Genomic DNA, 14,319 nt, shown 5'->3' on the forward strand with positions numbered 1-14,319 from the left:
AGGAAAGGAAAGGAAAGGAAAGGAAAGGAAAGGAAAGGAAAGGAAAGGGAAAGGAAAGGAAAGGAAAGGAAAGGAGAAAAGAAAAGAAAAGAGAAAAGAAAAGAAAAGAAAAGAAAAGAAAAGAAGATATAAGGTAACTTGTGTTAACAAATGTCATCTTTCCTCATCTATAAATAACTTCCTTTCTTCCGCTGAAATTAATTTCCTGGACATCTTCAAGTGTCAGTTGCTTTCTTCCCCTTCTTCAGTGTAAAAAAGAAATCCAGGCTTTAAAGAGTCTCCCATATCAGGCCCCAAAATTAAACAAAACAAAAACCAACCCAACCCCCCGACACACACACACAAAAAAAACCCCACCACCAAACCAAAAAGCCCAAACAAAATCCCCCACTTTGTCCAGTAGCTCTACCTCTCAGTTTTTCCACCCTTTACCTTCATCTTGTGTTCTTCCCCTACACGTGCTGCCATGAGAATTCATCTCCTACACAGCAAAGAAAGGATGATGAAATATCCCTTTGTGTTTAACATTCAGATGCCCTTACATCTCTAAAAATCATGTGAATATTCCAAATGGTCAGGCACAACCTTCACAGCGACAAAGTGAGAGCTTTATGCATTAGGAACAGACACGAGGCAGATTTGATTTTTATTCCATAAAGGAGGATTAGAAAAAAATCCGCAGAAGAAACCAGCCTTGCGCCCCAGTAACCTGTATAAATTACTAGTTGCCTTTTGACTAAATTAAAACTAGGAAGAACTGTGGAAAAGACATCACTGCTGCTGCGCTGTTTTGCACTTTCTCTGAGTCCCTGTGTAACTTAGCAGAGAAAGGCCAAGCTCTGTTGTTGCAAACTGCAGCTTAATTAATAAACACAGCCTCTGCCTTAGAAGAAGGTAACATCCTCTGAGTTAATTCTGCATTTAAACAGCTGAGGAAATAATCAGCACTAAACCAACGCTATTACAAAGCAAGAGGTTCCTCCAAAAGCCGATTTGTAAGATATATAAACTTCAGGACAAATGGGATTGCTGCGTGAGTGGGTAGTTGTGGTGTCACGTCATAAATCCTAACGTAGGTCTGAAGACCCTTCCTTGGTTTTCCTGTGAGCTCTGCGTACCTCAAAGCACTGAACACCTCTTTGCTACTCTGCTACTGAGCTTTCAGCTTCCCTGCCACTAGATATTATCAAACTACTTCAAAGAAAATTCAACCTAAGAATCTCATTTCCAGTAATTAAATCCTAGTTACAAAGGAAGATAACCCACATCGTTGCTATGGTGCACCCTGCACTGCCTGCTATTGGCAAGACACGACGGAAGAGCAACCAGCCAAAAGTGATTGCACAAACTTATTTTTCCCCAAACTTATTTTTTCACGTAAAAGTTGAAAACACTTAACTGCTTCTCTTCAGTATATGATTTGTTTTATTATACTTTTAGCTCTTTCTTTTTCCTCCCTCTTGAGTGACTTCATACCTATTCTAACTTCTTTACTATCATCTCATGCATGCGTCTGGGTATGCCCATAAACAGAGAAGACACACTGTGACAGAGATCCCTGGCACGGAGGCCAATGGCAAAGAAATAAGAAATAAAATGAGATTTAGCTCAATTTAATGGAAAGAAATGAAAGGAAATATTGTTTCAGAAGAACATGCGTTTTGCTTCAGAAGAATCACAGAATCACAAGGTTGGAAAAGACCTTTAAGATCATCGTGTCCAACCGTTCCCGTCCTATGCTAAACCATATCCTTAAGTACCTCATCTACCCTTTTTTTAAACACATCCAGGGAAGGTGACTCAACCCCCTCCCTGCACAGCCTGTTCCAGGCCTTGACAACTCTTTCAGTGAAAATTTTTTTTCCTAACATCTAACCTGAATCTGCCCTAGTGCAGCTTTGTGCCATTTCCCCTTGTCCTATCTCCTGTCACCTGCCTGAAGAGATCATCTCCCACCTCTCTACAACCTCCTTTCAGGTAGTTGTAGGTGGTGATAAGGTCAGAACATGCGTTTTGTTTCAGGGAAGTTTATTAAGCAGGCATTTTCTACCTTTCAGAAACCTGGTAGAGTCAGCAGTCTCAGTGGAGCAAGCCTCCAGATGTCTTTGTGACTTACTATGATAAAAATGCAGAGGTTCTCTATCCATGTTACTGATTTTAGTCTCCAGATGTAGCTTATGCACTTTGTGCAGTGCAATACCTTCAATATTCTCATCGACCTGCCTGTTCTGCATGTAGCTTGTCAGTGCACCAAATGGGTACTGTTAATTCATGAAAAAACAGTGCTTTTGTCACTGTAGTTTATCCCAGCCCTTCCCCTCCCAGGGGAAATAAGGATTTTGGGGTAAAAAAAAAAAGTGCAGGTTTAGTGGTTTGGCTTCGTTTGTAGTAGAGTAGCCAGGACTCGTGCAGCCTCTCTGCCAATAAAAGATGGTATACTGCATTCCTCACAGGGAGAGAAATGCTGGCAAAAATAGGGTGTAAAACTGTCCTGAGTCACAAATTCTCCAAAGAGTGAAGCAGCCAACAGTCTCCAAGGTGTCCTGGCTGTCAAATGGGAAAAAACTTACCCTTGGTCACTGAGGCAGAAGGGACACTTCACAGCTAATGCCCTGTAATGAACACCAGTTCTGGGCAAAAGTGGAGGTGTTGACCTGCCCCTACCTCTGTAATGCTGTCAAGGAAGGAGGACAGAAAGAGATTCAGCTCCTCATATTGTGGACAACTCCTGGCTTGGCCTGATTAAATTACCAGCACATAGGTGTGTGGCATCACTGGAGACTCGTAAGATGCTTAAGATCTCTGCATAAATCCTCGGAGACACAAGCTTTACCTGAGGCTGCCTCTTCTGCAGTTGCAGCTGGAGGCCAGATGGGGCATGTTAGGTCATCTCCTGTATGTTTAAAAAAATGAATTGGGACCTAAATCTCCACTGATCAAAATGGGATCTTAGGCATCTAGACTTGGATCCAGTTTCTAAAATACTGCTGCCTCATGTCACTTCAGATGACAAAAGGTGTATGGATGACAACAGGCTTTATGGGAAACTGGCACCATCCTGGAGTGGTTACTGGAGGTCAAGCAAATCACTTCATGGCATTCAAAACAGCCACGATCAGGCAACTGAATTCCATCATATCATATATGTATGCATCTTAGTTTCCAGTTGAATCGCAGTCCAATTAGACCAGGGCACACAGACAGTGGGATTTTAAAAAACAAACAGGTATTATTTGTTAACTATTTAACAAAAACCTTTTTTTTTTTTTTTTTTGTCAGGAGAAAGACAGTTCTGGGAAACGGGCTGTATCCCAAGGGATTCAGGGCTTCCTAAGGGCTGGATCCCAAGGGATTCAGGGCTTCCTAAGAACTATACAAATTGCTTTTAATCCACTTCAGTCATTTGAGAGAAAAGGCAATCTAACTCTGCTCAGAATAAAGTAAATACAATGAAAGCTGGCTTGTGGTACTCAGCAGGTCGTAAGGGTTTCCCTTCTGAGCCTTTATTTCTCTAGAGCCCTGAATCCCAAATCACTTTCAGAAAGCCAAAGGAACTGAGATACAGCTCTGATGTCCTGTTTAAAGTGAGTGGTTTATTGTCTGGACAATTCAGAACAAGTTGTGTATTAGGACAGACACAATCCCAAATGAAAAGGGGAAGAGTCTGTGCCACCACATGACTGTAAGTGGCAGGTCAAGCAGGCTCATGCCTTTTACTGACCATTGGCAGTAGCAGACAAGGCTAGAATTTAGATCCAGCAAGTAACGATACAGCTTTGAGTGCATTTACTCTTTCTGAATTAACAGTGAAAAAGATGTCTTAGGATGGTTTGTGCCCCCTTTGTCTAAATTCTGAGCTCTCACACCCCTCCCTAGCACTTCACCAGTGCTCAGGGCTAGATTACTGGGTGCTGCAAATAGCACTATGTGGTTATAAAAAGTTACAAAGGCTGATGTAAAAGAAGACAATTCCATAACCAGAAGTGGGAATGTATAGAATGTACAAGTCCCAGTAAAAGATCTGAGCAAGACTCTCATAGGGTTTTTTTCTCTGAAAGAGAGGGAGGTGACAAGATATGTTCTAGATTCCTGAACCACGTGCTGTATTGCTATCTTTAAGTCATTTAAACACCGCTTTTTTGCATAGATGAAAGAAATCAGGGTTTGCTCACGCTTTAAAATTACATTATTCCATGGATAAGCAACGCTGGTGCAGGGCATAGAAAGCAGAGAGCAGATTTCATGAGTAGATCTCTCAGGCTTTTACTGCAGAATTACCACCAAGCCTGTAAAGCACTTAAATCCCACTGCTTCCAACCCTGTACTATTGTTGTACCTGAAACATTTAATTTTCAGGTGAAGATTGAGCCATGACACTGGCTAAGACTGATCTACTTTGGACCCTTAGAAACACAGATCCCAGAATTTCTCTTCTCTTGAATAAAGCATGGGGAGAACAAACACTTAAGACAATGTCCCCATTTGTCTTTTCTTTTGAAACCACTCAGGATTAACACCACTACTGCCTGTTAGAAGGCATTAAAGAAAATTAGCCTTTCTGAAATGAAACACAAGCAAATGCTGTCGTTCTTTTTGTCACATACATATTTTCTTTTCTCTCCTTGCACAGGCACAGATAGCAAGTGAACATAAAAATGGATAAAGAAACAGTGACACTGTTATCTGTGTCTTCACCCTGAACTATTTTTCTTCTCAATTTCTTCATTAGTTAAAAAAGTCCTTATGTGCCTGATCCAGACTATTTTTAATTTCACATACTGTACAGAGCTCCCTCCACTTTTCCTTAGATTATTCTACAGCCTGCCACCTCTCTTTGTAAGAAAGCATTTCATTACATGATGCATGCAATTTCTGTTCCTTAATTATCTCTCATTACTTAACACATGTGCTCAATGCCCTAAATAATTCCTCTTGAACCATGCTGTCTTCTCCCTTAAATATCTGCACAATTGACTTGTGTCCTTGTTACTCTGTTCTTAACTAAGTTAAGTTTTAGCAACAATAAATCACTCCTGAAGAATCAATCACGCCCTCCTGAGAAATGTTCTTTGAACTTACATTCTAGTCCTCCAGAAGTTTCCTGAGAGACATATTCTACTATCAAAGCCTTAGAAAGATGAAGTACTTTGTTTCTCCACCATGACACCAAGATCTGGCCTTTCTCATTGGCATCTCTCATAGCAACCTCATGTCTCACCATTTGCTTGTTTTATCTTCACATTATTGTGGGATCTATATGTCCCTGAGGAAATACTTTTCATTTGTCCAAGCTGGCTGCAGGGTTCTGGAAATTACTTTTATTCTCTTGATCTTGCTTTGCCTCCACTATTATTTTTCATGTTTTCTTCATTTGCAAATACTGGCAAATTTAATTTATGTTGACCTTCATCTCCCAGATCACTCATATTATTAAACAGAGCTCACTGTTTGCTGTTGGCTTTTTTTTTATTATTCCTGATTCAACACGTACCAGCTATGTGGGGAATTACTTCTGTAACAATTAGCAGTTAGAATTTAGAGCTGAGGCAGTACTGCGACTGTGACAGATTAAAAGGTTTAACAAGAAATAATAACACAACTTTCTGTACAACATATTTGTCAGATACCTTGCATAACAACTGTGTGGGAATCCAACAGTAATCCCTGTGCCACAAGAACAGACCTCATCTCTTCCTGATTTAAACTTCTGCTGAGTAGTAGTACCCTTTGTTTACAGGGGTTCAGCTAATTTTTAGTTTGAAATAGAACATAGGCTAAGCTAATTTGCATTTGGTTTTGAAGTAAAAGCATTTTCTCTGAATATAAAATGAAACCCAAATTCTTTGTAAGGTAGAGTTAGTACAAGAGTTTTCTTTTAATGGCTTTTTGTCCTTTTTTTCTGCTGCAATCTAGGGAAAACTCCATCTGAACATATTACCTTTCTCCATCAGCCAAACTGCTGGTTGCATTCTATCACTGATACTCTTCAAATAACTTTTGTTCAGCTCAAAGAAATTTTTTTCTTCCACTTGTTTTCCACCCCTGGATGACTGGCCAGGATTGGCCTACCTATGCAACTTGTTCCCAGTCACTGTTGGCTAATCCATGGGCTGCAGGCAAGACAGCAGAGCACATTCATAATATTCTGAACCTGTCACTTGGCTGAAGGGGTGCTGGTCTCTTCAGCCAAGTGACAGGAGATAGGACAAGGTGAAATAGCATGAAGCTGCACCAGGGCAGGTTCACATTAGATGTTAGGAAAATTCTTCACTGAAAGAGCTGTCAGGACCTGGAACAGGCTGCCCAGGGAGGGGGTTGAGTCCCCATCCTTGGATGTGTTTAAAAGAAAAGGTAGATGAGGTACGTAGGGATATGGTTTAGCATAGGACGGGAACGGTTGGACTTGATGATCTTAAAGGTCTTTTCCAACCTTGTGATTTTCTGTGATTCTGTGGATAACGTGTCATTTTATTTAATTGGCAGGCATTGTGTGACTGGCAGCTAATATGTTTTCCATGTAAATCCATATAATGATATTCATAATGTGTAAAATCTAGTGCACCTATGAGAAGAACGATGGAACCAACTAAGACTGACCAAAGATCCCCACCCCTTACCCACCTCAAGCTAGAGACAAAGTCCATCAAAGGCAGCGCATCGTCCACCTGTACTGTACTTGGGAACTGCCCCAAAGCCCTGCACCTTCAGGTTTTGACATAGATTTCATCCCTCTAGTTTAGGGAAAGTTTGGCTCTCACCTTTCTTCCCAAAGCATTTAAACCATCACATTTCACAAATGGTTTTGGAAGCAATTTGTACTCAGATGGTGTAGCACCCAAAATGGAAAGAGGCTGGATGTCTGTCTAAGCCTAAAGCTGATTACTAATTTGTCACCCACATATCAGCTATCCCAGAATCATTAATCACCAAGAGTGGTACATGACAGCTTCAGAGCTTTTATAAAAAGGAAAGCTGGAAGTAGTTTTGGAAAATACTGTAGGAGTTTATTTTTCTTCCAGCAAATTTTCCCCTGTAAAATCAGTTCTGAATTCAACACCCACACACGCGTTCCTGATTTCTAGTAACATTTTACATTTACTGGCTTGAGGTTTAGGTTAGGTTGGTTTTGTTTCTCCTCCCCACTACCCCTGAGGAGTTATTCTGTCCACAAGAAGTAAAGGGCAAAAATGCTTAGCAGTGAGCACTGAAAGTTTAGCTGCTTATCTAGAAAAGCAGGACCTGCCTGAAGTCAACAAAGTGAGTAGACAAAGCAGACTTCCTTCTGAGCCAGCACCGAACCGCTGTTCCCTTCTGGATCTCTACAAAGCAGCAGAAGAAATATACAGCCAACCTTTTCCGAACTACTTCTTTTTTTTGGCTACGTCTTTTGCCTCTGGAGCCTTTTTGAACAGAGGAGCCCAGCAGTGTGGCAGCAGGGAGCCTGGCTGCTTCTGGCTGTGCAGCGCTAAGCTAGCCCCCAGTCTGCTCTGTGTAAGATCTGGTATGTTTTGACATCCCCCATCCTCTGTGGTGGTTAATACAGATGAATGGAACTGGTTTGAGCATTTCAAGTTCCAAACTTACATGTGTCTCAATTTTCATAAATCTAGCCCTGCAGCTTCTACACAGATCTAGGAGCCAAAGTTCTCAAGGTAGTCTCTCAGGCTTTCTTCACAGCATTCCCCCTGCGCACCTACTCCTGCCCTGCTGCCAAAGCCGGTCTGGTTTTGCTCTTAGCTGCAACAAATCTTTTCTATGCCAAAAGAAACCTCCCCCAGATCCTTTATCTTCTAAGACCACTTAGTGCACTTAGCCAGGTACTGCACTCTGTTTGTAGAAGCCCTCCCTGTCTCATCTCCTCCTGCTGCCACATCCTCCATGACTCAGAGGTCTTTCCAGCTGACTTCTCCACTCTTCAATCCTACACAGTGGTTTCCCTCTAGCCCAGCTTCACTTTACTAAGGCAAAACTGCCTGTGCTGCCTACACATCAAATGCCCACTGTTGCACCATCTGAGTTTAGGTGGAGCAAGTCATGTCCCAGGAGGCTGACTTGAAATTATGCTATGCATCCTTGGGAAATTACATTTTATTAGCATCATGCCTTTTGTGTCTCTGAAAATTGCATTTAATTTCTTTTAAATTAAAGTCACGGTGATGCCACTCTAATCGTGAGCAGAAGCAGTGAGTTTGATGTGAGTCACCTGACTTTCGGAACCTCAGGATTCAAATAGAAACATGAATTGCTGAGGAAATTCTTGAGACTGAACCACTGTCAGTATCTTACAAATACCTACCTAGCAGAACTTGTCTTCACTGTGCACCCAGTGTCTTAAAGCATAGACAAACATTTGCGACCAGTCTTAGATCTCTCTGTTCAAACATTTCCTCTGTTTGCATTGCTGGCCTAGATGCAAGCATTTACTCAGTAAAAAAAAAAAAATCTAGCTTGTGCTTTACAGGAGGTTAGATTAGATTAATGGTCCTTTCCAGTCACAAAATCTATAAGGCTGTTCTCCTCCATTGTGTGTGGACAAGAAACTTAACATGAGCCAGCAGTGTGCTCTTGCAGCTCGCAAGGCCAATGCTATCCTGGGCTCCATCAGAAGAAGGGTGGCCAGCAGGGACAGGGAGGTGATTGTCCCTCTCTACTCTGCCCTTGTAAAGCCCCATCTGGAGTACTGTGTCCAGATTGGGGGCCCCCAATACAAGAAAAATGTGGAACTGTTGGAGAGGGTTCAGAGGAGGCTATAAAGATAATTAGAGGGCTGGAGCACCTCCCCTACAAAGAGAGGCTGAGGGAGATGGGCTTGTTCAGCCTAAAGGAGGCTGCAGGGGGACCTCATTGCAGCCTTCCAGTACCTGAAGGGAGCGTATAAACAGGAGGGGAATCAACTTTATAAAAGGGTAGATAGTGGCAGGACAAGAGGGAATGGACTAAAGCTAAAGGAGGGAAGGTTTAGATTAGGTATTAGGGGGATTTTTTTTTACAGAGAGAGTGGTAAGGTGCTGGAATGGGCTGTCCAGAGAGGTAGTGGATGCCCCATCCCTGGAGGTGTTCAAGGCCAGGTTGGATGGGGCCCTGGGCAACCTTGTGTAGATCCAGGCCTGGAGGTTGGTGGCCCTGCCCGTGGCTGGGGGTTGGAACTCTATGATCCTTGGGGTCCCTTCCAACTCAGACCATTCCATGATTCTGTGATTGTTGGTCTCTGCAGCCTTTTAGGTTTTGTAAGACAAGATTGAAACGCTGCAGTGGTAAGGGAGAGGGCATTCTGAAGCAGGTCTAGGGATGACCAGCTGTGGTATGTCTGCAGCAAATCTGGCACATGTGGATGCATAAGATCAAAAGTGCCTCCACTGTGGAGTCCATCCATGCACCCACATGCACCACATCCATTGGTAGGTTTGCCCCAGACCAATGTTTTCTTGAGTACTATTGCGTCTTTGGTCTGTGACATCATTCATGAACAGGGTTGGCTTAAGAAAAAAGCCCTGGAAAGCTATAACATTGTACTCTTTTGACTTCCTTTGTTAAAGAACCTATGTGACATTTGACAATGGCTATAAACACCACCAGCTCCATAGGGATTATCTTGTGTGTTGTATATTAATGTTGGATTTGCACAGCAGGATCCAGATCTCCTATTAAGCCCCCTAGAAGTAAACTCACACAAATAGTAAATCAAATTTATTTGTGTGGATCAAAAGTCTCTAGCACAATGCCTGTCAGCTCCGTGAAGCTACATTTGGGATTAATTTGGACCACTATGGTTATTTTCACATCTGAACACATCATGAAATCTCTATAAAGAGATAAATTAAATGGGGAAGCGCAGCACAAAATTATTTACTATAAACTATGAAATAAAACAAGACAGCAAAAGAAATCTCTGCACAGACGAACCGCTAAAATCTAATTAGTGAGACTCTGCAGAAGACTGAGTATACCTGAAATAGCTTTAACATGCCTTGAATAAGATATGATCCTGGCATACCTTTAAAATCCCCGTTCAGCCACACAAAAAAAAAAGAGAAAAAAAAGAAAAAAAAAAGGAGGGAAAAAGAAAAGAGACCATGTCAGAGAGATTGATCTGTATGACTGGAAAGCTGAGAGGATTACTAATGGGATAAAGAACCTTTCTGCTATAGGCTACTTGTCTGAATGCAGTCCAGCATCACAGTACCCCAAAGCACTACTATTTCATATTTCAGATCAGATGATGATGGATGGATGGCCAGATGGAAGGGAGGAAGGAAGGAAGGAATCAGAAGCTCAGGATTTAAAAACGTGACTGCCTAAGTAAGGCTGCTAAAACAATGACTTTACTTCTAAGACATGAATCATTGCTAGTCTTACAGAATTGGACTACTACCACTTGTCTGCAAACTCACTAAAATGCATCTGATGTAAGTTACCTACTTTCAAAAGGTAGACAGTAACTTAAAGTTGCCTTGTCCCTTTCAATAATGAACTAAACCCTGGATTTTATGTTTGCTATACACAGCTATCTATGCTGTAATTTATTTTCATTTAATTTAAATGGCTCAAACTTTTAAAGGACACTGTGAGGAGCCTATACTCTTACAATGATGGAAACGAGGAGAAAGACTGTTTCCGACATCTGCAGCTCTGTGTGTGTGCATCTCCACATCACCTGTCTCAACTCAGAGTAACAACATCAGCATGGCAACTGTTTAAATATACCTCTTCCACCCACTAGAACTGTACAAGAAGTTTATCAAGGTCACTTAGCTTTAAAAAGCACAATAGAAAAAATAGAAAAAAGAGTCTTACACTAAATCCTGAAGGTAAAGTTCATGTAAATTGGACCTGTCAGCAGAGGCTGATCTCACCTGTCAAGGTGGTGCATAGGAAACAAAAGACAAACCTCTAGGGACAGAGACTTATTGGACATTATAAACTAAAATGAACATGCTTGAATTGCAAATCAGAAGCCAGAGTAGCCAACAGAGACCAGTTGGAGCTCGTAAGCCTCATGTGTCTCATACAACTAATTAAACATTCACCCTCATTTTATTACCGGCTGGTGCTCACAAAGGCTCCTCAGTTCAGATCCACTTAGGGAAAGTGATTGTGATACACTCTGAGGTGGAGGTGGCATCAGTGTACGCTATGACAACCTGCAGTGCTAATAAATGCTTTAATCTCCTAGCTAAACACGGATAGCAAAGGATCCCTGCCACAGCCTTTACTTGGGACTTGAGCAATTGGGAATTCAAGAGCACATCTAGGTGGATGAACTCATTATGAAACAGGAGACAGGCTGCCTCAGCCGAGAGGTTGCACGTGGCACCAGCTTGATCCCTCAAGATATTCTCATCAGCCAGTTTCACCTGTCCTGTGCTGTGGGAGCACTGCCAGCCTCCCCCTCTCATAGTCTGGCTCCAGGAATGCACATTTACCGCTTAGGCTTGTAACTCAGAGAAAGCTGGGCATCACCCCACCTAATGATGTTGCTTCCTAAAACACAGCGCTGCTCCCTCTGTCCAGCTCTCCCCTGTCCATAGACCGTTCAGGCTGGACTTGAAAGAAACGTATCAATCAATCAATAACGCCAGGCTGACATCCTACAGAAAGCCCTACCGCTGCGTGACGCCTTGTGTCTGATGGGTATCAAAATGCGTCAGCTGAAAGGGCCAAAACAGTCAGCAAAATTTTCTATGTGATCTGGAAAAGTCCATTACCAGCCATTAAGGAAACACAGTTTCTGTGTCTGTCCTGCACCTGTAACCATACTGAGCAAGATGAAAGGGACAAAGCAAGTATTAAATGATGACAGAACCGCATCATCATTATTTTCAGTTAAAATGAGTTATCCGAGAAAGGGTGTTTGAGGACTAATGTTTTCCCAGTACTCTGCAAATGCAAGGACTTATGAGTTATAGATTATGATAAAAATACTCACGATGTTCCTCATGTGTTTCAACATTACTGTCAGACGGGTGCTCTCATAGGATATGACTAATTGTACTCCAGGAGTATGATCAGTTGACTGAGGACCTAAAAAAGGCCAAATAGTTTGATTTTTTTTTTCAGTTAACAGCTCAGCAGAAGTACATCTGTAAAACATTCCAGTATGCATGAACCAATATACATAAAGAACCTACTGAGTGTTTAAATTGGGGATGAGATTAGAAAACATGGGTAAGGACTGTGACAGAAGAAAGTGGTCTGACATGCAGTGCTCATTTTCTTTCCTGTTTATACATTGACAGTGAGGCTTAATCAGAATTTCAATGGGAAATTTATGCTTGGGTAACAAAAATTGTTGTGGGTTTTTTTTCTGGCAATCATTAATGACACTAGTCAGTAATGTTGCAATTCTCTCTGATTAAAAACATTGGAATTTTTTTCTTCAGTTTCCAGCAGAAAAAAAAAAAAAGAAGAAAAGATAAGAGCAAGTTTTCAGTTCCGTAACAACTGTTAGAGAAACATCTATATCTATCATAAATAAATGTTCCTTTCCTCATTCCAGGCTGGTTTTCATGCAACCCACTGCTTTCATAGATTTTTTTTTTCCTACTAAGATGCGTTTACAGAGTTTGATTCCATTCCCAAAAAAACCACAAACCACATTTTTCAGTTTCCAAGTGAGTGTCATATAGTGGGAGAAATGACTAAGCATATCCTGTCCCTTCTTTCTGCAGGGGGCATCGAGCCAGCTGTCTTCACTGCCAAAAAGGTGTCCTTGAAACCGGGTTAGGTGATGTGGCTTACCTGCCCCACAGAGACAGCAGAGAAAATACAGATGGCTTTACCACAGTACACCACCAGGTAATGTTGAACACAACTGCTCTGAGACGTCTACCTGACCTTATTTTGCAGTATTAAGCCTGGATGTGAGCCATTCTGCATGACTTGGTCTGAGATGCAGGTTTCTCCCACATGGTCATCATAAGACAGTCCAGACACTGCCTGCGTGAACTCGGTTTTACTTACATAAGCAGGGCTTTGTTTAATTAGATCAAGGATGGTTTACATCTTGTGTTATATAGTTACTGCACTTGGAAAAATAAGAACTCAATCTTGTTAACCTTACGACATAATGGTGATGTCCCATGAGCCGGGCTCCGCTCTGCCCACCTCCCTATTAAAGAAGTAGCTGACCTTGAGACCTCAAGACAGAAAAGTCCTCCTCCCCTTCTTGTGTTCCAGGGTCTGACAGACCAGCCTTACACCCACTGCAGGGTGACATAGTGAGATGAGACAAAAAACCCGATAGATAGATAGTCAGTCTCAATTGATTCTTTACACAGAAACATATCTTTTAAGAAGTGTAAGGAATGAGAAAGGATGATGAGAATGAAAAGAACAACCATCACATGTGAGAGAGACAAACTAGCAAGAAGAGGCTTTTTGGAGATTATCAGGACTGTCCTTCCCCAAGAGCAGGTAGGATTCTCAATCTCCCCATCAGCCTCAGCAGACACTTGTGCACTCTCCTTCACCCTCTTCTTCTCCCTTCTCCACACATGCACCGGAGCTCTTACAGCCAGGGTTGTAAGATCAAGAAACCAAACTGCCTCTCCTCAGCCTTTACCCTCTCATTCAGCAGAGGAGGCATCAGAGTGGAAGTTAAGCCATGATGGCTGTATTTTTCAGAAAAAACCCAAACGTGTCACCTCTGGAGTGAGCAGAGGCTAACACAACCGCTAAGCAGATAGAATTACAGTGGCGTCATGTACTACTGACAGCCAGAAAGCTTGCAAAATTGCCATTTATGCTAAGAAAAGGAATTCAAATGAATTAAAAATAACAGTATGTACATACAACTGCCATAATATACTTTTTCCAGGCAGCCTGGATGTCAACACTTCTAAGTTTCTGATGTTTGGACTGGAATTTTAGAATATGAATCCATCTCCAAGTTCTTCCCTTTAGAGACTACAAAAATACATTTTTAATCACATCCTAATTAGAGAAGGGCCTGAAACAGACTCTTGAAGAATTGAAATCTTATGAAGAAATCGCTAAGCTGGGACTTAGAATACCGAGGTGTAGATCTTCATTCGTTATTCTTCTTTATGAACTTTGACAAATCACTTAGCCAGACTGTACCTTATTTCATTTCTGGTGTATGCAAATAAGGACAGGGAAGAATCTGGGATGAAAACTCCATGGGCCAGTTAACGCTGAGTTTTTTTCCAGGCTAAGAAAAAGCCCATAAAAATCGGTTCTTCCCTCTACCATGCAAAGCCATTTTGCCTTTTTGTCATTTGGGTATTTTACTTTTAAAGTTGTGGGGCCTTTTCCCTTGACGTTTCAAAAGAGAAGGTGGAATTCTGAAGCATTAAGTAC

General features: G+C 41.8%; 1 protein-coding gene across 1 annotated transcript in view; it reads right to left on the bottom strand.

The window, feature by feature from the left end:
* PIK3C2G (phosphatidylinositol-4-phosphate 3-kinase catalytic subunit type 2 gamma) overlaps positions 1–14,319 on the bottom strand; it is a gene marked incomplete at both ends in the record, with an annotated part of 207,905 nt that overhangs the window by 12,851 nt on the left and 180,735 nt on the right. Inside the window, one exon of the mRNA XM_084261632.1 lies at positions 11,927–12,021. Coding sequence (XP_084117758.1) covers positions 11,927–12,021 — 95 coding nt within the window. The remainder of the gene's footprint in view (positions 1–11,926; positions 12,022–14,319) is intronic.

The sequence above is a fragment of the Gallinula chloropus genome (genome assembly GCF_964237585.1).
Source record: "Gallinula chloropus genome assembly, chromosome: 1".
NCBI lineage: Eukaryota > Metazoa > Chordata > Aves > Gruiformes > Rallidae > Gallinula > Gallinula chloropus.